This window comes from Eumetopias jubatus, unplaced genomic scaffold, assembly GCF_037043125.1.
Source record: "Eumetopias jubatus isolate StellerSeaLion01/CBP00866 unplaced genomic scaffold, mEumJub1_p1.0 scaffold_14, whole genome shotgun sequence".
NCBI classification, from domain to species: domain Eukaryota; kingdom Metazoa; phylum Chordata; class Mammalia; order Carnivora; family Otariidae; genus Eumetopias; species Eumetopias jubatus.
Window position 1 is genome coordinate 19,397,094 of NW_028274820.1, and position 22,397 is coordinate 19,419,490.

Below are 22,397 nucleotides of genomic sequence, written 5' to 3' on the forward strand. Positions count from 1 at the left end.
GGCCCAGCTGTTGGACTCAGCAGACGAAGACCCCAAAGCAGCTATTGTTCAAAGAATTAAAAGAAACCAGGTTTAAAGAATTAAAGTATGATGACAATGACTCAACAAATACCTTTACCTCAAGAAGGAGGGAGAAATTATGAAAAAGAACCAAATGAAATTCTGGAGTTCAAAAGCCTACTAACAGAAAATTCACTAGATCGGCTCACCAGGTTTGATTTGACAATAGAAAGAATCGAGGAACTTGAAGACAGCAACAGAAACTACTCAATCTGTGGAACAGACCAAAAAATGAATAAATAAAAATGAAGAGAGCCTCAGAGACCTGTGAGATAACATCAAGCATGCTAACCTACACATAATGGCAGTTCCAAAAAATAAGAAGGCAAGGGGCAGGAAAAAAAGAGGAAGAAATAAGGGCCCTCCTATTCCCAAATTTTATGAAAAACATTAACTTAATGGTCCAAGAATCTCAATGAAACTTAGCATACAAGGAAACAATAAAATAATTAATATTTAACTTCTCATCAGAAACAATAAAGATCAGAAGGCCATATTCAACTGCTGAAAGAAATTGTTTGACAAAGAATTCTATACCCATCAAAACTATCCTTTAAAAAGGAAGATGACATGAATTCATTCTCAGTTAAGCAAAGACTGAGGAAATTTGTTGCTGGCAATTGTGCCCTACAAGAAATACTCAAGGAAGTCCTTGGGGCTAAAAGGACATGACATCAGATGCTAACTCAAATTGGCAGGAAGAAATGAAGAGCATTGGAAAAGATAAACACGTGAGTAAATATGAAAGACTGTATGAACATATTTTGCTGGGTTTTTTCCCCTCTTAATTTTTACTTTAAAAGACAAGATTTCATAAAGGAATACAACACTGCACTGCTGGGTTTATAACATATACAATGCATATGTCAATAACAGCACAATGGGCTGATGGTCTACCTCCCTCCCTCAGTTCCTCCTAGTTCACGGAACTTGGTAAGGCAGTCTGATGATTACATATGGCTATCCCCAGGAAGACACCACCTCTTCTTAATTTGTTCCTGGGTAATGATCAAGATGAAAGGGGTGAGGGGGATAATATGGACCCATTTTGAAACTTCAGGATCCCAACCTGACCACTCCTGGGCATGATGTATCTCTGGCCCAAAATGTATAATGCTTCCCACAACATACAGAATAAAGGCCAAACTCTTACCAAAACCCATAAATTGCTAACCTTATTAGAATATTCACTATTACTTATTTCATATGGTTTGCTCAACTAGAAATTCATTTCTTCCATTCCCACCCTATCAAAAACCTACTCTTCCCTCAAAACTCTACACAAATGCCACCTCTTCCCTGTCACTTTCTCTAAGCACACAAGTTAGGACTAGTGCTCCCTTCTATGTAGGAAAATGGAATGCACCTTGTTTGTGTCCTTATTTCAGTGGAATCACACATTATGTGGGGGATAAATTCTAAATATAAGAGGGAACATCTCCAACAGTCAATGTCATTGTTGAAAATCCCACAGGAAGCCATTGCTGAAGATGGTCATATGGTCCCACAGTAAGTCCCCAACAGTGGGTTTTCCCTCCAGCATTAAAACTGACAGCTTTTTCTTTTGCTGAGCACTAGAAGTTATTCTGGCTTAGGTTTAGAAGCTACATTGTATGAAAAATTGACACCTAGAAATGCTCATACTCCAAAAGGCATGCAGGAACTGAGCAAGCCAGTGGGAGGGGTAGATTCATATCTCCCCCTCACCCGTTGAGGGCACAAGCTCAGAGTGGAATGTCTAGCTGTTCCTTTGAGCTCATGCTCTCTGCAGAATGTATATAGTGAAATCAGAGTGGAATTCACCATGACCACCAACTCGGCTGTGCTGTCCTCCAACTGGCTCACAGTGATGAGGGGAAGATGCAGAAGAATGTTCACCTTTAGCCCAGAAGGCGGACCTATAGGCTGCATAGTTCCGATAGGGATCAAATACGTACTGGTTGCTACATTCTTAGAGGGTCTCCTGACTGCCTGTACATCTCACCAATAGTTAATATCGAGCTGAAAGACAAGCACCAGAGAAATCTTGCCAAAATAGTTTTATGAGCAGAAATGGAAAGAAGTATTTATGAAATAATACTCCCTATATGTCCTCTCCCGCTTGAGCACCAAGCATATAAGCACCAGCTTCATGCAGCTCTTTCTGCCCACAGTAATCTGTCTCCGTGGTATAAAAAAAAGCACCCATTTGCATGGAAAAGGTCTCAGGAATTCTTTCTTAAATGTTTGGCTCCCAACCCCCCATCAATGGGTCCAAGTTCATGGGTACATGGTGAGCTCCTCCAGGGGGTTTGGACACAAAGCTGAGTCTTACCTCCAGCACTTTCACAGTGTGCGCAGAACACTGTCTTGCATATAGTGAACGATAAATGCTTCTTAATTTAAGTGAAGAGACAGCCCAACCAAGCAGCCACGAAGCCAGTCTCTTCTACAGCTACCAGAAAGTAAACATTCCAAAAACACTCACGCACACAAAGAAGGCCGTCCCCTCACAAACTACAAACCCTTGCAAGTCTAGGGGGAAAAGCCCAATCTGACTTTAAAAATGCAATAATTTTGCGTAATAGGAGGGAACCAGGTGGTTGGCTGTTCCACTGTTGTGAAGAAAAGAACATCAAAAAACAGTTTGTAAGAAGAAAATTACAGTGACCTTTAGCCTCCCACATTATCCCTTTGAAAACCTGGTGGTATAAATGTAAAGTATGATTTCTTCTTTGGGGCTTTTCTCCTTTAGTAGCTAGATGAACTGATATGCAAGATAATAGGTTCCATTCTTTTAGAAAAGAAGTGACATTTGTCTGGATTGTTATTTATTGCCATTCTATGTGTAAAGTATTATGCTCTCATAACACAGTAATGTTTCTCAGCAGGAAAAAAAAAAAAAAACACAACCAAATGGGTCACCTGCAGCCTAATAAGCAGGTGGTGGAACAAGTGAGTTGAGCTTCCTTCACAGAGAGCTCAGGGCACATCTGCCTCTGACTTGCAAAAGTAGGGAGTCCGCTGCAGATGTCCCCTGAGGCTGGAGAGGAAGCTCCGTGGGCCCATGGAGAAGCTGCCCTGGACAAGGAGGGATAGAGGGCTTCCTCAGGGCAGCCAGTCCAATCTAATGATCAGCTAGCAGACATGATTCTAATAATCCAAAATAGGTTGGCTGAAATCAGTCCCAGGTTTCTGAGCCCTCTATCCTAGTGAACCCCAGAGGGGCAAATGAGACAGCTTCCAGATCAACCCACGATGGGTGGGCTAATTAATCAGAACCCTTTCCTGGGATTTTGGGGGCCTGAATCACAGAGAATACCAGGTCAGTCTCTTCCTGGTGGCTATTAGTGTAAAGTGTGGAGCTTTGGTGTCCTATCCCCACACCTGGAGAGAGCAGCCTACAGCAAGAGAGAGTCAGAGGACAGAGGTGGAGAGATTCTCAACAGTGTTGGAAACCCAGGTCCCAGTTCCTCCGGAGGCCCAGCTTCAGGCCTGCCCTCCCTGCAGCTTGATGATTTTTGGAGAACCCCGCCCCCACCACTATTTCAATAAACTTCCCATGTTCGCCTGACCCATTTCAATGTGTGTTTCAGTTCCTGCCAGCCCAGGAAACATCAGAAATGAAGGGGAACCCTGGTTTAAAAAGACTGGGACAAGGAAAACAAGGTGACAAAGGTCTAAAAGGAACTAAGACTAAAACCCAGAGCAGTCGTTGGTAAGAAAGTGGTATTGACAAGATAACAAGTTCAAACTCAAGAAATTCTTTTTTTTTTAAAGGTTGAGAAACCGCTGTCTCTGCTTTTTTTTCTTTAAAGTTTTTTATTGTTACGTTAATCACCATACATTACATCATTAGTTTTTGATGTAGTGTTCCATGATTCATTGTTTGTGCATAACACCCAGTGCTCCATGCAGAACGTGCCCTCTTTAATACCCATCACCAGGCTAACCCATCCCCCCACCCCCCTCCCCTCTAGAACCCTCAGTTTGTTTTTCAGAGTCCATCATCTCTCATGGTTCGTCTCCCCCACCCCCGATTTCCCCCCTTTCATTCTTCCCCTCCTGCTATCTTCTTTTTTTTTCCTAACATATATTGCGTTATTTGTTTCAGAGGTACGGATCTGTGATTCAACAGTCTTGCACAATTCACAGTGCTCACCATAGCACATACCCTCCCCAATGTCTATCACCCAGCCACCCCATCCCTCCCACCCCACCCCCACTCCAGCAACCCCCAGTTTGTTTCCTGAGATTAAGAATTCCTCATATCAGTGAGGTCATATGATACATGTCTTTCTCTGATTGACTTATTTCACTCAGCATAACACCCTCCAGTTCCATCCACGTCGTTGCAAATGGCAAGATCTCATTCCTTTTGATGGCTGCATAATATTCCATTGTGTGTGTGTGTGTGTGTGTGTGTGTGTGTGTGTGTGTGTGTGTGTACCACATCTTCTTTATCCATTCATCTGCCGATGGACATCTTGGCTCTTTCCACAGTTTGGCTATTGTGGACATTGCTGCTATAAACATCGGGGTGCACGTACCCCTTCGGGTCCCTACATTTGTATCTTTGGGGTAAATACCCAGTAGTGCAATTGCTGGATCATACGGTAGCTCTATTTTCAACTGTTTGAGGAACCTCCGTACTGTTTTCCAGAGTGGTTGCACCAGCTTGCATTCCCACCAACAGTGTAGGAGGGTTCCCCTTTCTCCACACCCCCGCCAACATCTGTCGTTTCCTGACTTGTTAATTTTAGCCATTCTGACGGGTGTGAGGTGGTATCTCAGTGAGGTCAAACTCAAGAAATTCTAACAACAAAAGTAGGTGACACCTAAGTCAGGGCCCATGTGTGGCTCTGACAAGAGTATCCATCCCTGCTCATCTGGGATATTAACCAGAGATTACAAATGATAAAGGTATTCTGCAAAACTGAAATTATTCTCTTCCACCAAATGTTGCTGCCATAGCAAAGCAAAGCTGGCCTTGGGTCTTCAACTTCGTTTTATGCTCCATGCATTTCAGAACCACTGGTTGGTATTTTTTTTTTAAACTGTTTCAGCGTTTTTATGAAAATGATGATGCACCCTGCAAACAACTCATTTCTTAACTACTAAACTTTTGTTTTATCACATATAAAATGCCTCTAGCTTTAGCAAAACTAACACACAGAAAACCACTCTTATTTATTGACTCCTCATTTGTAAAGCTGTGCCTGGTATTTATGATGATGGAAGCGCTAAATAGGGTCCCTGCCCTCTACCAGCTGGTTATGGAGAGTAATTCATCTGTTAAGGCAGGAATATAAATTACTATCTGTGATTAGATGGAAGTACTGAATTATAGTGTGGAGAAAGAACACATGATTCAGACAGACCAAAGCACATCCCAGCTCTGCTGTTTTTCCCTGCCATTTATTAGCTGCGTGACCCTTGTACATTACTAAGCATTATTAAATGCAACTTTTCTCATCTTTAGAATGTGGCAATTAAGACCTACCTCATAGAATTGCTGTGATTAAATAAATAAATGCCACCTGTATAGGAATTCCATGAGAAGTAAGTCTTGAAAAACAGATTGATATATTTGGTTCTAAGCTATCAAAAAACATCAGGATGAAGTAGAATAAACATTCAAACTGCCCTATGAAGGAGAATAAGCTCCAGGCCTCTGCACACAAATCCCCACCAAAAGCTCCCCTTCCAAGACCTCCACGCTGTTCTTCCTCAGTCTGTAACCCCTTCCTCTACTAGCCCTCTCACAAACCTTCCCAGCCAACCAAGCTGTGGCTGCCTACAGTGTTCTTAACATTCTCTGACTTGAAATATGTCATGTAATCCTCCCATCAACTGTTTGTGTAAGGCACCGTTATTGTCCCCATTTTACAGACAAGGAAACTGAGGCCCAGAGAAGTTAAATAATTGCTCCAAAGTCCCTCAGCCCATCTGGAGTGCAAAGTTTGATCCCAGCAAGTTTCCCTCTGACTGTGCACTTCTCAGAACATATTCTTTCAGGGGCTAATGCTCCACTAGTGGGGTATCAACCTGACAGGGAATCTAGCAGGTGACTTGGTTCTTCCATGAGTAGACATATAACGCCTGGTTACAGGGGGGAGAATGCCTCTCCCGGGAGGTGACATGTCAGCCAAGACCTGGAAAGCACATCCAAACCATGATAAATGCCTCTTGTTGGGATCCGTGGTGCTTCAACCAACAGTTCCTAAATAGATCGCTCCTAGCTCTGATCCCTAATTATTCACCTAAATCAGGAAAGCACATCCAACAATGTTCTCTGAAATATACCTCAAATTCACAGCTTGATTCTGTGTTACAAAACGTGTTTTGATTTGTACTAAAATAACAGTTGGTATGTGTTAATGACATTTCAAGAACAAGATTAATCATTAATGTTATGACCAAGTAGAGTTCATCCTAGGAATGTAAGAATAGTTCAATATTAGAAAATTAACACAATACCATATCATTATGTTAAAAGACAAAAACCAAACGATCATGTGAACACCATGAAGGCATTTGACAAATACCACTCTTAATTTTTAAAAGATCTCAGCAGTATTAGTAATGCTGCTAGCAAACATATATTCTTACTGTACTTTAGGAAATGTGTTAGGCATTTTACACCAATTAGCTCCTTAATCACTTAACAATACCCAATGAGTTAAGTACACTTACCACCAATTTTACAGATAATGTTCAAAGAGACAAAATAACCATCTCAAGGTTAAACAACTAGTGAGTAGCAAAGACCAAATCTGAACACAAAGCCATCTGACCTCCGAGTTCAAACACTTATCAAATCAGTAAGGGTAAAAAAACTGAACAGGCACTTCACTAACAAAAACAAATACAAATGGTCAACAGTAATGAAAAAATGCTAAGCCTCACTCATAAATTTTTTTAAATGCCAACTAAAAACATAAAGGACCTATTCAATTGATAAACATTTAAAAATCCTGTAATACTGAGTGTTTCACACTATGTTAAACACAAGATGAGAGTATAAATTAGTATGCGGTTGTAGGAAGCAATCTGACAATACCTGTACAACTTTCACACGCTCATACCATTGACTAAGCAATCCCACTTATAGATTTACTGTCATGATTATGCAAAAGTACACAGTATACCTGAAATTTAAACACCTTTGTTACATAAATCTTAATACATCCATATAATGGAATACCATTCAGGCATTACAATAAGAATGAGGCACCTCTAGATGTAAGGACATGAAAAGTAATCCAAGATATACTGTCAGGTGAAAAAGACAATGTGGAAAGTTGGATATCATTTATTTTATTTTTTAGTTTTTTATTTGTAAAGATTTTATTTATTTACTTGACAGAGAGATAGAGAAAGAGCACAAGTAGGCAGAGTGGCAGGCAGAGGGAGAGGGAGAAGCAGGCTTTCTGCTGAGCAGGGAGCCGGACATGGGGCTTGATCCCAGGACCCTGGGATCATGACCTGAGCTGAAGGCAGCCGCTTAACCGACTGAGCCACCCAGGTGCCCCGAGTTGGATATCATTTAAATTCCAACTACCTATGCGCGTGCCTAAAAATGTCCAGAAAAGTACTCAAGAAGCTGTTAGCTGTGGTGATCTCCAGGGCTGGAAGTGGGAACAGCAGGAGAAACAAGCACCTTTAGTTTTCATTTTATAGCTTTTTGTACTATTTGACTTTTACCACGAGCATGTAGCTTTTTTTATCATAAAAAAAGAAATCTTTTTTTTTTTAAAGATTTTATTTACTTATTTATTTGTCAGAGAGAGAGAGAAAGAGCACAAGCAGGGGGAGTGGCAGGCAGAAGGAGAGGGAGAAGCAGGCTCCCCGCCGAGCAAGGCGCCCAAGGGAGGACTCGATCCAGGACCCCGGGATCATGACCTGAGCCGAAGGCAGACATTTAACTGACTGAGCCACCCAGATGCCCCTAAAAAAGTCTTTAAATGAGGGGTTATGTGGGTGGCTCAGTCAGTTGAGCATCCAACTCTTGATTTCGGCCTGTGCAAAATGTATAATAAGCAGTTTCTAGTGTGACTTGTGCTCTACCCCTGCCCCTCAATGTCCCGATTCAGATTAATTTTTATCTAAATTTACCTATTATCCCCTTCTCTTTTCAAGACAATAAGAAAACGTCCCTTCAAAGACGGTGGTAGTGATTCTCATAGATTATCCCAGGGAAAGCAAAGTTGAGCAACAGGGCCCAGCACACAGTTGACCCTGTGCACTTTTTAACACCACCATCGTCATCTACTTTCACAAATGAGACTACTAAGGTTCATAACCAAAGTAACTGATCATTATTCACATTTTGAGCTACCTCTCTTGTTAGAGAAATTTATTCTTTCACTCAAGTGAGGGGAAAAAAGCTCTGGGGATTACAACTTCATGAAAAACATTTGGGATTATGAAAAACAAGACAAAAGGCCCAAAATGGAGTCACTTATGCTAAGCCCCATGTCACCGAACCGAGACCCGATGACAGTTCCAGCTGTCCCAGAGATAGACTCTTACGCCGATCAGGAATCACTTAGTCAGCACCAGTGAGGCAAACCCCTGCCATCCTCTAAAAGAAAATGACCGCACGGTAACCAACCCATTTTTGTGCCACACATAACTTCCTTGTTTCTGCTCCCTTCTGCCTACAAGTCTTTATTTTTTGTACAGCTCCTCGGAGCTCCTTGCTATCTGCTAGACTGGATGCTGCCCAATTTGAATAGATTTTTGCTCAAATAAACTCTTCAAATTTTTAATATGCCTCAGTTAACTTTTAACAGGACTCACAGGCTGCCTTGAAAACATATAATGACCTCTGCCTCAGAATTTCCATCGGGGGGGGTCACACAGTGTGACTCTCCCACAGCTACAACCATCCAAGAGACTTCCATCCCACCAACTACATAGTTTAACATCAAGAATCCCTTCTAAAAAGACCATTTTACTAAAGTAAAATTTTACTTTCGTTCAACTCCAAACTTTATTGTCTATGTGATACAATGTAAATGTTTATTTTTTAATACATAAAAATATCATTCTGGATTATAAGCATTCTCATTATTCTAATTCCAAGAACAGCTCTCAATCTAAGAAATACTTAAACTGTCCCTTTCATGTAAACTCACTGAAGAAAGAAAAGCAACACTCTAACAGGACCAAAAGATCTGAAGGAAGTGAAAAGACCAAATAAAAAGGTAACTTGTAAACAGCAGTTTATTTTTAATTTTCTTTAAGTTTATTTTCTTAGTAATCTCCACACCCAATGTGAGGCTCAAACTCACAACCCTGAGAGCAACAGTCGCATGCTCCTCCAAGTGAGACAGCTAGGAGCCCCAAAAGTAGTTTGCTTTTAGAAAGCCATCAGCGTACCTACTGTAAGTTTAAGTTTTCAGTTTCTACTGCAAATACCACCCAGCCACCTGTGGAAATTCAGTTCTGAAAATGACCTCACAGCAGAAAGCCATGTACCTTTTCTGGAATACCTTGTGTCTGGTACCCTGTTACTTCATGTTATGCAATGAGCATATTAAACTATCTATGTCTGTTTTTAAATGGGAGCTACAACTTGGAATTGTTTTAAAATACCTAAGGAGAGGAGGGCCAGCTCTACCTTTTCTGATGGAGGTCAATAAAGATAACATTCGTAATTACTTGAAACAGGTCTAACAGCACAATTACTTAAGCTATTTGGTCTTTCAAACGAAAGGTTCCTTTTTTCTATGTTGTCTGAAAACAACATACAATTAATCTGTATTTTAATTTTTTAGCAGTTTAACTATATTGCCTTAGTAAAACAACAACTACAAAATCAACGTTCTCCAGTTTTAGTAACTGAAGGCTGAAGACGGTAAAAGAAAGAGAAGATCCAGATTCACTTTTTTGGTTTTCAGTTGTGTCATTAATTTTTTAAATATCAGAAAACATGACCAAATGATTAGCTAGTATAAAATACACTGCTGGCTCTCAGAGACTCAGAACCCAGTGACAGTAACACTTCTAGCAATCAGCTCCTGGAAGCAGCTGGTCCAATCTGATGCGGGGAGGGGGTAGGAGGGCTCCATGTACACACACCTGATTAAAATTGAAGGTTAAATTTTAAAAGGCAGATCAATCTATTTTCAAAATACAGTCTAAGAATACAGTTTACAATCTAGGAGAAACTAAAGTTGTTTTTCTGATTTTATCTAAAGAGCTAAAGGATGTTACATCTGAGAGAAATCTTTCCCATCTCCCACAAATGCTGATACAATGTTATGTCAATCCAAGTTTGGGGTAGGAGAATTAGCTGTAGGAGACACACAGAATTATGTACTCTGGACAATTAAAATTAAGTGGGGTACATCATAGGAGAAAATAGCAGAGATACTAATATTATGGTATTTTTGCTAGAGTAAAATTCAACAAATTGAGCCTATGGATATATGAAAGTTTACTGACACTCACTCTGTGCTAGGCATTGCGCTTAAAAAAAAATAGCAGCTTTGCCTGCATTCACTTCATGCATTACAACAACCCTACCAAAGACAGTTTAAGTACGGTGCCCAAGGTCACACAGCTCATAAGTGGTGCAGCCAAGATCCTAAACAATGTCGGTTGGCCTCAGGCACTGCTCTGTGCCAAACCCATCATAGGCCCTCGTTGAGTATTTGATCAAGAAATGACAGAATGACCTCAGATCCATGCTCTTCACTTCTACGCCATACTGTCCATTGTGCTTATAGTAAACATCAGACAGTTAAAGTGCTCTCATTGGAAACCTGATAGAATTAGCTTTAAAGAAAGTTTAAACGAGCATCCACAGTGAATACATTATAACCTGAAGACCCTTGATCCAACCGTGCCCGCTTTGCTCTGTCACCTTGGTCATCCACCAGATGCAAGACTCCAGATGACCACACTCTCCGCAGGTTCATGTCACACCCCTTCATGCTTCCCCCACTGGACTGCAACATCGCAAGGTCAGGGAGGATCTGCTGCTGTCATTCCCTGTGCAGTGGTACCTGCACAGTACCTGGCAACAGTAACTGCTCCATAAATATCTGCTGATTGAACTTCTGACCTGCCAGTTCCTCCCACCCCTTCCTACCTTCCTTCCCAACACCTTCCCCACACCCTCAAGTGCTTTTACAAAGCACTCCCAACATATCCCCACCTTATCTGAAGCCTGGTTCTCCTCGGGGAACACCACCTTACTTAGAAGGCACTGCTCCCCGCACACAGTGGGACCCAAAAGACAGTGAGGGGCTCTCCTGGCTCCGCACACAGGCATCCACACCACTACCTGGCCCCCCCACCCCACCCCGTGCCCGTGCGGGGCTGTCTCTGGGATTCACGGGTTCAGGTGCCCCTCCTCACAGGTATCCAGCTCTATGTTCTTCATGTTCCAGTTCTGCCATTATCACAGCCGACTTTGGTGTCCAAGCCCATCCTCACGTCTTCTTAGCCTCAGCCTCACCAGTAACCACACACCTGCTCAGGAATCTTCAACCTCACTGTGCACATCTGGCCAAATCTCCCCATTCTGCTAGGACTCCCACTTCCTTATTTTGCGTCCTCCTTTTTCTTTTCCTTCAATTCATTAATTACAATGCTCACAGTTTAGGAGAGAGAACGAGATGTGTCAACAAACAGCCACGGTATTAAAAGATGTGTAAACAGTAACAGCAGCCTGAGTACCTGCTCTACAGACAGGTGGCATCCAGAGAGAAAGAAAGATGCTGAGGGGTAAGGGGGGACGAGCTGCAGGAAGGCCGGAGAAGTGAAGCCTCTGGAGTGCTCCAAATGTGAACAGGCAGGTGTCGGGCAGAGGAAGCAACATGTGTCCCCGCAGGCCGGGCCACCAGCCACCCTTCTCCCTCTCCAGGGGGCACCGTTCACACCACCGTCTGTTCTCACAAAACGCCAAAGTAGTAAAATAAGGGTTTGGGTTTTGGTTTAATAATCAGTTATTTGGGGATGAATGTGTAATTTTCCATGATGAGAACATTCCGATCTCCTACAGAGCACACCCAAGTCACGGCCCCTAACGCCCAGCAGTCCACAGTGAGAGAAGCAGAGAGTGGGAGCGCTTCGGGGCCATCTGCAGCAAGCTGACACTGCAGCGGCAATCTTGCCCTATTTTATAAAAGCCCTGGTCTGCAGTGGATTTGGGGGCAGGGAGGCTGATCCTTCACACACAGAGTCTGTGCAACAGTGACCGGAACTCTGATCATAATCAGAGAATGGCCGTGCCTTCTATCTACTCACGTCTGCGCTACAGGGCAGGGTCCAGTAACCAGGACACACGAGGGCCCCAGCGGGCTACAGGGGCTTCCCAAGCCATCTGCCAAGCCCCTCCACCACTGCAGGCAGGACGAGTCTGAGGCACCTCCCTGGGAGCAGGAGGAGACAGCCAGCCCTGCGCCCCACCCTGCCCTGAACTGATCAGGTTTTTACTACCGCCTTCCTCTCTCCCTTCCCCCAGGGCTCAAAGAGAACTCTGAAGAAAATGCAATTACGTTCAAGAGATAATTGAATTTCTCACTGGCCTTGAGAGAGGCCTATCAGCATTCCTGGGCCTAACAAGAAAGAACCAGAGACAACACTGCCCACGGACTGCACTGGATTCTCTTTCCCACAGCATGCTAAGGCGTGCAAGAACATGCCACGTTCAGGAGGGCCAGGAAGTCAGTATGCCAGAGGATGGAGGGGAGGGAAAAGGAGGGGAGCAGCACTCCCTCTGCTCACTTGGTTTTATTTGTAGAGAACCACAGGGGAGAATTAGTCTGGGCACAGAGAGGCAACAGGTACACAGAGCAGCCCGGAACCACTTCCAGCCCACCGGGAGGGAGAAGCCTGGGGGCTGTACTCTGGCATCTCAGAGAAGCTCTCCAGGTCCACCCTCCACCCTCTCTTCTCGCTCCCCTTGCCCAGTGCCGGCCCCTGTGGGTTCAATCCTGCTGCCTCAGTTGAACTGTCTGCCTCTTGATTTCGGCCTCACCCTGGGTATCACCTTTCTAACGAATTCTCCATGGCAGGCTTTGCAGCTACTTCGAACCCACCTCTCCGTCCAGTCCAGGCTCCTGGCAGCCCTGTCTATGCGGGAGACACAACTGGAGAACAGGTTCACACCGAGAAACCAAACTGGAGAGAATACTGTGTTGTGTTTTTCATGGATTATCTGCTGTCTAATCACTATGACAATCTTGTGAGACATGTATTATCCCCATTTTATACTTGGAGAAACTGAGCCTTAGCAAGGTGACTAAGCCCCCCGGCCCCTCCCACAGCAGTCCATAGTGAGAGAAGCCAAGAGTGGCAGCTTTTAATAAGTGGATATGTAAGTAGTGGAACTAGTATTCCAACCTAGGTCTCTCTGAATCCAGAGCCTATTCTGCCTCCTCTGATAAGAGGGACACTTAGGTTTTGAAGAAATGGTAAGTTAATGGCAGAAATAAATCCTGGCTTTAAGCCCCTGCCGTCCATGGCCGTGGGCATCTCCACGCCACAGGTACTCGATGCTGAGGCAAGGTGCAGGGCAGCATCCCGGGAGAAAGGACTTCATAATAAAAAGAGCTTGCGGGGCGCCTGGGTGGCTCAGTCTTTAAGCGTCTGCCTTCGGCTCAGGTCGTGATCCCGGGGTCCTGGGATCGAGCCCCGCATCGGGCTCCCTGCTCGGCAGGAAGCCTGCTTCTCCCTCTCCCGCTCTCCCTGCTTGTGTTCCTGCTCTCGCTATCTCTTTCTCTGTCAAATAAATAAAGTCTTAAAAAAAAAATAAAAAAATAAAAATAGCTTGCTATCTGTGATAAGGCACAAATACTCGCCTTGTTTTCCTGCTGAAACCCACATTATAAGCCCTACTGACCAGCACCCTTTCTGTGAACCATGCCCCGCAAGAATTGTATGTTTTCTCCTTTTCCCTTTGTGGATATTATGGTGCTCACCACACCAAGCCCATCAGAGCCAGCTTCCCTGCTAGACTGTGACCTTCCGAAAGGCCGTACCTTACTCTTCTTGCATGCCTCCCACTGTATCTGGCACACAGTAGGGGTGCAGTAAATGTCTGCAGAATGAATTAGGAAATTAATTAAAGGAATATGCTCCCGGTGTGCATTATCTAGTGTTGGTAATTACCAAGCTTGAAAGGAGCTTTCAAAATGAAGCTCATTTCAAAAATAAAATATAAATGTAAATATATTCACTCCAGCAAATTAGTCTGACAACATGAGAATGACCTCTTGAAAAAAAAATAGGAGGGTTAAAAAGCAACTTTAGAGAAGAAAACAAAGAACACCAAGGCTACAAAATATTTCCACGACAAAACAAAAGGAAACATATGTTCCCTGAATCAAGGAAGCATATGTTCCCTGTATTGGAGTCAATAAAAGATGTGAACTTCTGTTATTTCACTACTATCTTGGGGACTAATCATTTTCTGTTTTTGGTGATTTTATGGAGTTTTTAATGTACCATTTTACGCAGTGGGTGTGTGAAGTTTAAAGACTTAATTTCACCTCTGAATTACTCCAAATGCTAGTGCAGGGAAAATTATAAAATTTTAGCTCTGTTAAAAATATACTATAAAATTCAATGCTCACGTTATGGCTAAAAATTGAAGTGCGGCTAATTATCTACATGAGAAAAGAAAATTACCGAATTCATAATTTGGAGTTCCATTTTCACTTCTATTATAAGAAATAATTATGCATTAGAGCAAGTAATGCTCAACAGCAATCCGGGAAAGCAGTACTAAATAAAGCAATGCTCAAAGCAAGGCTTCACCAACACCAATGGGGCACTGTGACCAAACAGTGGATGCACTCATGCAAGCTAAGAATTCGTACCTGGTGATACAGGGAACTGTTTCACTGGGAGGGCTTAGAACCTTCAGAACTTCAAGAAAAGCAGACTTCAAAAATGTTAGGGAGTCCGTTTATGAAAGATCAGAAAAACGGAGCCATGAAAATTCAATGCAATACAAAATCCTTGAATCAGCTTAAACAGAACAGAGGCTTACACCAAGACAACGAAGGACACTGGACTCTATGTAGATAACAGCGCTGTATCAAGGTTAAATTCCTTGAGTGTAATATTATGCAGAAGAATGACCTTGTTCTTAGGAGATATACATGAAGTACTCAGAATTCCTAAAAGATCCAGTGAAAAAAACGAAGTGTGGATATGAGCGTGTGTATGGAAGGAAGGAGAAGGGCCTACAAATGCGGCAAAATATGAACTGGGAAATCCAGAGAAAAGTGATCATTGAACAATTCGTCAAACTTTTCTATAAGCTGGACTTTTTTCAAAATAAAATCCTGGGGTTAAAACAAAATCAGAGAGCGGTCTGACTTCATACTGCAAGGAGCTATCTCAAGAGTAACGAGAAATTTTTTTCTTTTTTTTCTTTTTCTTTCTAATTCAGAGGAAAACCATTATAATCTTTCTAAAAACCGTAACGTGCAAACAGTAAAAGGAGATGCCCCATATTAAAGGATGATATCAAAGAGTGTTATGACTCTCTAAGGCTTATTTATGACAGGTTAAGACACAGCACTGAGGGTTTTATTGTTTTGTTTTGTTTTAAACAATGTTCAGAAGATGGTTGAGCACCAATATTTCTGAGAGCCTAGCCTCTGCTTTATAAAAACCATCTAGCTTAACCATTATAACAAGCGTGATTATAGCTCTTATGATCCCAAACTGAAAGAAAGTGGAAATAAGAAAGTAAGACTCAATGCGGTAAATAGCTTACATGCAAATTCACACAGTAAACGGGTGGCCTGAACTCAAGTCTGTGAAACCCCACACTCTAGAGTGTTTCCCATATAATATACTAGATGAACAAAGAAACAACAGGACTGTTGTCTGTGTAACGTTTTACACTCAAAGATGTATCGAACGACTATGTCTACCACTACCATTAATTTTTAATAATAATTATAAGAATAAATGGTATATTTCCATTATTCCACCAAGAAGAATCATCTTCCAAAATACTCCAAACTATCAATGTTAATTCTAATTCCATCAAAATTCTAAGAGATTATGTGTATTTTATGTTAATTTTATGTATGCTATTTATAATCACATAGATTGTATGTGACTTCTGTGTATTTAAAAAAGACATACTGATAAGAAGTGATTACTAAGAGTAGAAATGGGTTTAAAAAAGAACAAAAGTAATATTTCTTTTGTTCAAAAAAGAATTATGGGGTACTGTTTAAAAATAAGGCTGGGGCGCCTGGGTGGCTCAGTTGGTTAAGCGACTGCCTTCGGCTCAGGTCATGATCCTGGAGTCCCGGGATCGAGTCCCGCATCGGGCTCCCTGCTCAGCAGGGAGTCTGCCTCTCCCTCTGACCCTCTTCCCTCTCGTGCTCTCTATTTCTCATTCTCTCTCTCTCAAATAAATAAATAAAATCTTTAAAAAAAAAATAAATAAATAAATTTAAAAAAAAAAAAAATAAGGCTGTGGGTAATCATATTGTATTATATAAATATATGAAATCAATATACCATACACCCGAAACACACACAATGTGATATGTCAACTATAGCACAATAAAAAGTAATAAAATTAAGGTTATGGGGTGCCGTCAGGGAGATACCAAAGATACATTTCATCTGGATTTCAGAAGAGAAGACACCTGACAGTTTCAATCATGTTTTGTAGAACTTACCCAATCTAACGCCCACCTGTGTTTGTTGCCATTAATAATCCCCTACTGTATGCCTTTCATTCCTGCACCTAGTGGAAAACGAGCTTAGGAAACCCTGAAACCTCTACAGACTCTTAAGATTCTAGGAAGTTGTTTGAAAATGCTAAGTGACACGTCTACTTATAGAAATAAAAACTGACAGGTTTGTGGACAGGCACTGAAAACACATGGAGACAGAGTTTACCAGAAACAGGGTCGTGGAAGGTGTAAAAATGATCCCAAATAATGTATTTGTTAAACACTTTCTTAATGTAAACATCCCTCATCCTCCTGAACTATAATAAAAGAAAAAGGCATAAAAGGGAGAAATGTTTTGTTTCAATTACTCCAGTTGAAATATTTATTTTTGCAAGATGCAGTAGGAAGAGCAAAAGCTAAAACCTCAAAGATTTAGAAAACTCAGGCAGAAGCTTAGAAATATAATGTAACATATTCTTTTCCACTTTCATTCCATCAACAGTGACTGAATACCTAGCACTACACATAGTATATTATTGTATATTACACATTCATTGTTGTAATTATTATTAAAAAATTGATGAATAAGAAACAAACTCTCATATCACATAAACCTCTGGCTGATTTTACTTGGCTTGTTTTTTTCCCCTAAATTATAGGTCTTACCGAAGTTTTATAGTTCATTTCTGAAAAGAAAAAAGTATTTCTGAAATAAAACTCCATCAGAAAAAGACATGCTAGAAAATATTGTTAACTATCAAATATGAATTTCTACATTTTAAGTAGACATTTATTATTTTCAGGAAATGATACTTTCAAATAAATTGATATGTATCTCTACTCCTAAATTCATATTAAATTCCTTTTAGCCACTATGTTAACAAAGAGAACTACAGGACTTCCTCCTCAAGATGGCTTAAAACTGTTTCCATATTCTCCCTTGCCAGAAAAGTTTCAGAGAAACTTTTATGAAAAATAAGGAAGTCAAATAAATTATAGACAGGTAAATGATTAATAGGTCCCATTTTCCCATTTCTTTTTTTCCTTCCTTTACCACTGTTCTTTTCATCTAAGGCAGTAAATATAATTTTATTTCCCTTGTCCGAAAGACTGAAGATGTACATAAAATAATCAAGGTCCAGATTCATTCTCATAATGAATTCCAGTGTGTTATACTCTTAGGGTAACAATTTTTACTCCTTTTAAGGCTTATTGCTAGATATAACTCAACTCCTGAACTTGATATCACCTTGTTTATTTTTCTTTAAATCAAATTGCTTCCTGTTGTTTTCATTGACATTTCCTATACCTGTCGTTCTAGAAATAAACACAACATCTGACTTTACTGTGGGTTCCTTTGCTGGCATTCCGTCTTCTCTACATTTCTAGCCAAGTCTTACCGAGGTGAACAGGACACAGATTTAGTGGTGGTGGAGATACTAAAATAATGATGCTTCAAAGCTAACCTACACGCTAGAGCCCCTGACACATCGACTGATGATAAATTTATCGTACAACAAACACTAATGCAACTTGCCCAGATATCAATGTCTGATGTCATATAGTTTGAGACAGAAAGGGAGATGATCTATTCTAAGACTCCTAACTACGTGTCTGTGGAAAGAATTTTACACCGTGAAGACAAGCTATCACACTACGGGTTCTCTCATTGCTCCTCTCTTATTCCCACCACTGCTCGCAAAAGTCTATATCCCTACACTACAAACCCATCACACTCTACGGCTCTACTTTGGAGTATCATTTGATACCCTGCTGACATAACCATGATTCCTCATTCCACAAAACTCACTGCAACCCACTCTCTGTTCGCAACATTTAAAATAAGTATGTCTTCAAAAATAAACAAATAAATAAATAAAATACGTATGTCTTCAGATTACAAAAAGCTCAGGAGGATAAAGTAAACACTATCCCAATAGAGCACATTTTCTAACTCCTGGTCTTTTTCCTCTTAGGCCTGGTCATTATATAATAAGAATAAATTGTACCAGTAACTGATAACAAATTAAAAATAAAACAACCTTAAAACACCCTCAATAATACATCACAGATGGAAATGAGGTAATTTTATTAAATACTTAGTTGTATTATATAAACGTCAGAAATGATCTGCTTGAAATGTTTATCTTGTGTTTTTCAACAACAAAAAATTCTAGTGTATTTAAAAGAGAGTAATTTTCTCACATCAAACATAGTAATGCTTCATTTGTCCTCTATCTTCAGAGAAGAAGGCATTCCACAGAAGTAGATTTTCCAAATAGTTTATCCACTTCATGGCCCGAACTCAATTTACTTAAACCATTTTGGACAGAAATGCTCTCAACTGTTGCCAGTATTCTCCACCAATGCAGGCGGTACACAGTATTCACGACTCTAACTCAGGCACCTGTCAGTGGCTAAGGTCTATCACGGTGAGTGTGCGTTGGATTACCGTGGGGTCTGTAAGAGAGCAAGAGCCTCAGGGCCATTAACAAAGGGCCCCATTGAGGACAAGTTCCTGTACCTACAGTTTCAGAGTTTTCCTGTCGCTTATCCTTTGTCCCTCAGGCTCATTCCCTGTTCCTTGTCCCTTTTCCTATCGCTCATCCACCGTTTCTAGGATGTCCTTCACCCACCTTCTAACTCACTGCTTCTGAACCGTGGCTGATACCTCCGATAACCATGCAGATGATAACTGATCAAGAGCAGAAATAGACAAATTGGGGTGAGAGGCTCCATTTAAAAAGGTGCATCAGCCTCAGCACACAGTGTGGGTTTAAATCTAGTCACGCAGAGGTTATTTCCAATACTGTCCTTGTTCTTCATTATATCAGCTGGTTGGTTTTTGGGGAAAACGACCGACAAATCATTACTCCACAGCAATTATTGTCATCACACCTTATCATCCAATACCACTATTACTCAAGAAATGTCACCATTAATAAGCAAAACCCATAACACGGTCTGACTTACCCGAGGCACGCCTTGTGAATCGGTTTATTACAGGAGCTAAAAGAAAAAAAAGCAGAATAATATGATTACACATTATTATACACATTACATAAGTTAGAGAAAAAATACAAACGAATAAGCAATGCAAGAGGAAATATCACAAATATATGAAGATTAGATGTTTAAATTCACCAGTAGCCAAGAAACAGAAATTAAAATCAGTATTTCACCTGTTAAATTAGTCCCCCACAAAACTTAAATTAAATTAAAAAAATTAAAAAAAAAATCCCACCTTATGTATGGCTACAACTACTTAAGTGGGGACCTATATGTAAATCTATATAGTATCTTTGGAAACCATTTGGCAATCACATCGAGGGCCATAGAAGGTTCTTGGGTCCTCTAATAAAGTAATTCTACTTTTAGAGATTTATCCTACAGAAATACTACTAGAGAAGGAAAAATCAATGTCTTATGAAAGGAGATTTCAAAATGCAGCAAGCAACCCTAGCTAACAAGTCTCTTAAACTGGGATCAGGAGGCCATAAAGGAAGAAGAATTTATTCACATCCTCGCTGGAAAAACCATAAACTTTAAAAAAAAAAAAACAAAAAACCTTCAACCAGCTGCAAGCTCTCAACTGGGACTTAACTTTCCTTCTCATCAAGACACCTGAATGAATCATCCTCACTCTTCACTTCAAAAGAAGCCAAAGCAGTTTAACAAAGCTTCACAGCCCCTAATTTGCATATTAACCCAACCAATCCCAGCTACCTTCTTTTCAATCCCTGTTTTGCACCTAGGACCTGAATGAGAAGGACACCCTCAGCCCCTTGACTCTACAACCCTGCCCTCTCTTTGGCTTCCTCAGATCCAGGAACAAGCTCAGATTCAGGTTTCTACCTGTATCTGTGCCTCCTGAATTGCAATTCTAATTGCCCCCCAAAAAATGCCTGTTTGCTGAAATTTTCAGCGCATTCTTTCTTGGTCAACAGTATACTTCTACTTAGCAGCATCATTTTTAAAATGAAAAAAACAGGAAACAAAATGAAAAATGCTCATGTATACTGAAATCATCATTAAGTGAGTATATCCTTGCTTTCCTCAGATTTAATAGTTATAGCTTTGATCATTTTTGTGCAACCCAGAGGTCAAGGCCTCCAAATCTGTATGCTGAAGGCTGAAATTTCAAGGTGGTGTGCGGAAGTGCATCATCACTCACCTGGAAAGCCTCCCATGGGCCCACTGCCCAGACTCAACTCAGGTCTGCTGTTTCCTCCTGGTTTTGCTTACAGTTATGTCAAGAAGGGAGGTTTTTAAAAACTTTATTTCTTGAGATAAGCAGATAAATTTAAGGTTCCTATTATACACAGAAAGGACATCATGTCCACAGTATATTTAGTGGCAGAATGTCATTATATACTATAATACTTAATACTTTGATACTTTTAAAACAGTAATTATAAAAATTGTTTACGCTACGGAAATAGGTCAAGTTAAAAAGGAAGACGAAAGGGCACCTGGGTGGCTCGGCTGGTTAAGCGACTGCCTTCGGCTCAGGTCATGATCCTGGAGTCCCTGGACCAAGTCCCGCATTGGGCTCCCTGCTCGGCAGGGAGTCTGCTTCTCCCTCTGACCCTCCCCCCTCTCATGTGCTTTCTCTCTCATTCTCTCCCAAATAAATAAATAAAATCTTAAAAAAAAAAAAGACGAAGATTTTATCTGCACTGTGGTTGTACTACATGAAAAAAATGGATGCATAGGAACTAGTATTAGAAGAAAACTGCGTCAAATATTTTACATTAATCCTTGCAACCACTGTATTAAATATTGGCATCTCTGTATTACCGATGAGGACATTTTTACGGTAAAGCTCAGAGATCCTGATTTGCTCTAGATCACAAAGCCACTTTGTGGCAGAGCTGGAGAATTTGAACCTAGACACATCTAACACCAAAATGCTACCTCACAGAGAACAGAAAGCAAAAATATTGATTCCCACTGTTATCAAGGATTAATTTGGTGAAGTGAGTCACAAGCCCAATTATTAAAATGCTATCACTTATAGAAAATTATATCTTTCAAATTGCCCAAGAGAGAGAAAATTATTATTTATATACCAGAATAATTTAGTCATATATTTGCAAAGTGATAAATTATATAAAACCTTGAATCGGGTAAACTGTATGTCATGTATACTCACCACATAAAAGGAAAAAAAAAAACATCAGTTTTCTTGAACACTTTCAAACCCCTTTTTCACAACTCCTTCAGAACCTAGTCTGAAGACAGCCTCCCAGCAAGCTCCAAGGACAGGGAATGGAGAGGGTCCAAAACACTTCACCACAAGAATGCAGAGGAGGTAGTGCAGGCTGACAAAGGCAGAGGAAGACAAAAAACCTGTCAGCCTTGGAGAAAAATTAGAGCAGACATTCTCCTCTTGCCCTCTCCAGCCTCTCGAGACAATGAAATCACAGCATGAGGAGCTTCTGATCTGAAATGTTCAGAAGTCTTTGTTCTCTTGGGATCCCTTAGGTTTCCAAGTCTTTCTGACGTGTATAAGACAGAGATTTTCAACACAAGTGCCATCACCATCTCGAAGGTGTATTCTGATTTTGTGGGGGGCAATCTTTTCAATTGTCACAATAATTCAGAGGACATCGCTGGCATCTGGGACGTCCTGAATCCCACTACTGTATCCTGCACTGCTTTCAAATATCCCACTGGACATCTGGA

General features: G+C 41.0%; 1 protein-coding gene across 3 annotated transcripts in view; it reads right to left on the reverse strand.

Annotated features, from left to right (window-relative positions):
- PRKAR2B (protein kinase cAMP-dependent type II regulatory subunit beta) overlaps window positions 1-22,397 on the reverse strand; it is a 91,210-nt gene that overhangs the window by 46,447 nt on the left and 22,366 nt on the right. For all 3 annotated transcript variants that reach the window (XR_003611648.2, XM_028118960.2, XM_028118971.2), the window contains exon 2: window positions 19,683-19,718. Coding sequence is in view for 2 of the 3 variants with exons in the window: in XM_028118960.2 (XP_027974761.1) it covers window positions 19,683-19,718 (36 nt within the window). In the remaining variant the exon portion in view is untranslated. The remainder of the gene's footprint in view (window positions 1-19,682; window positions 19,719-22,397) is intronic.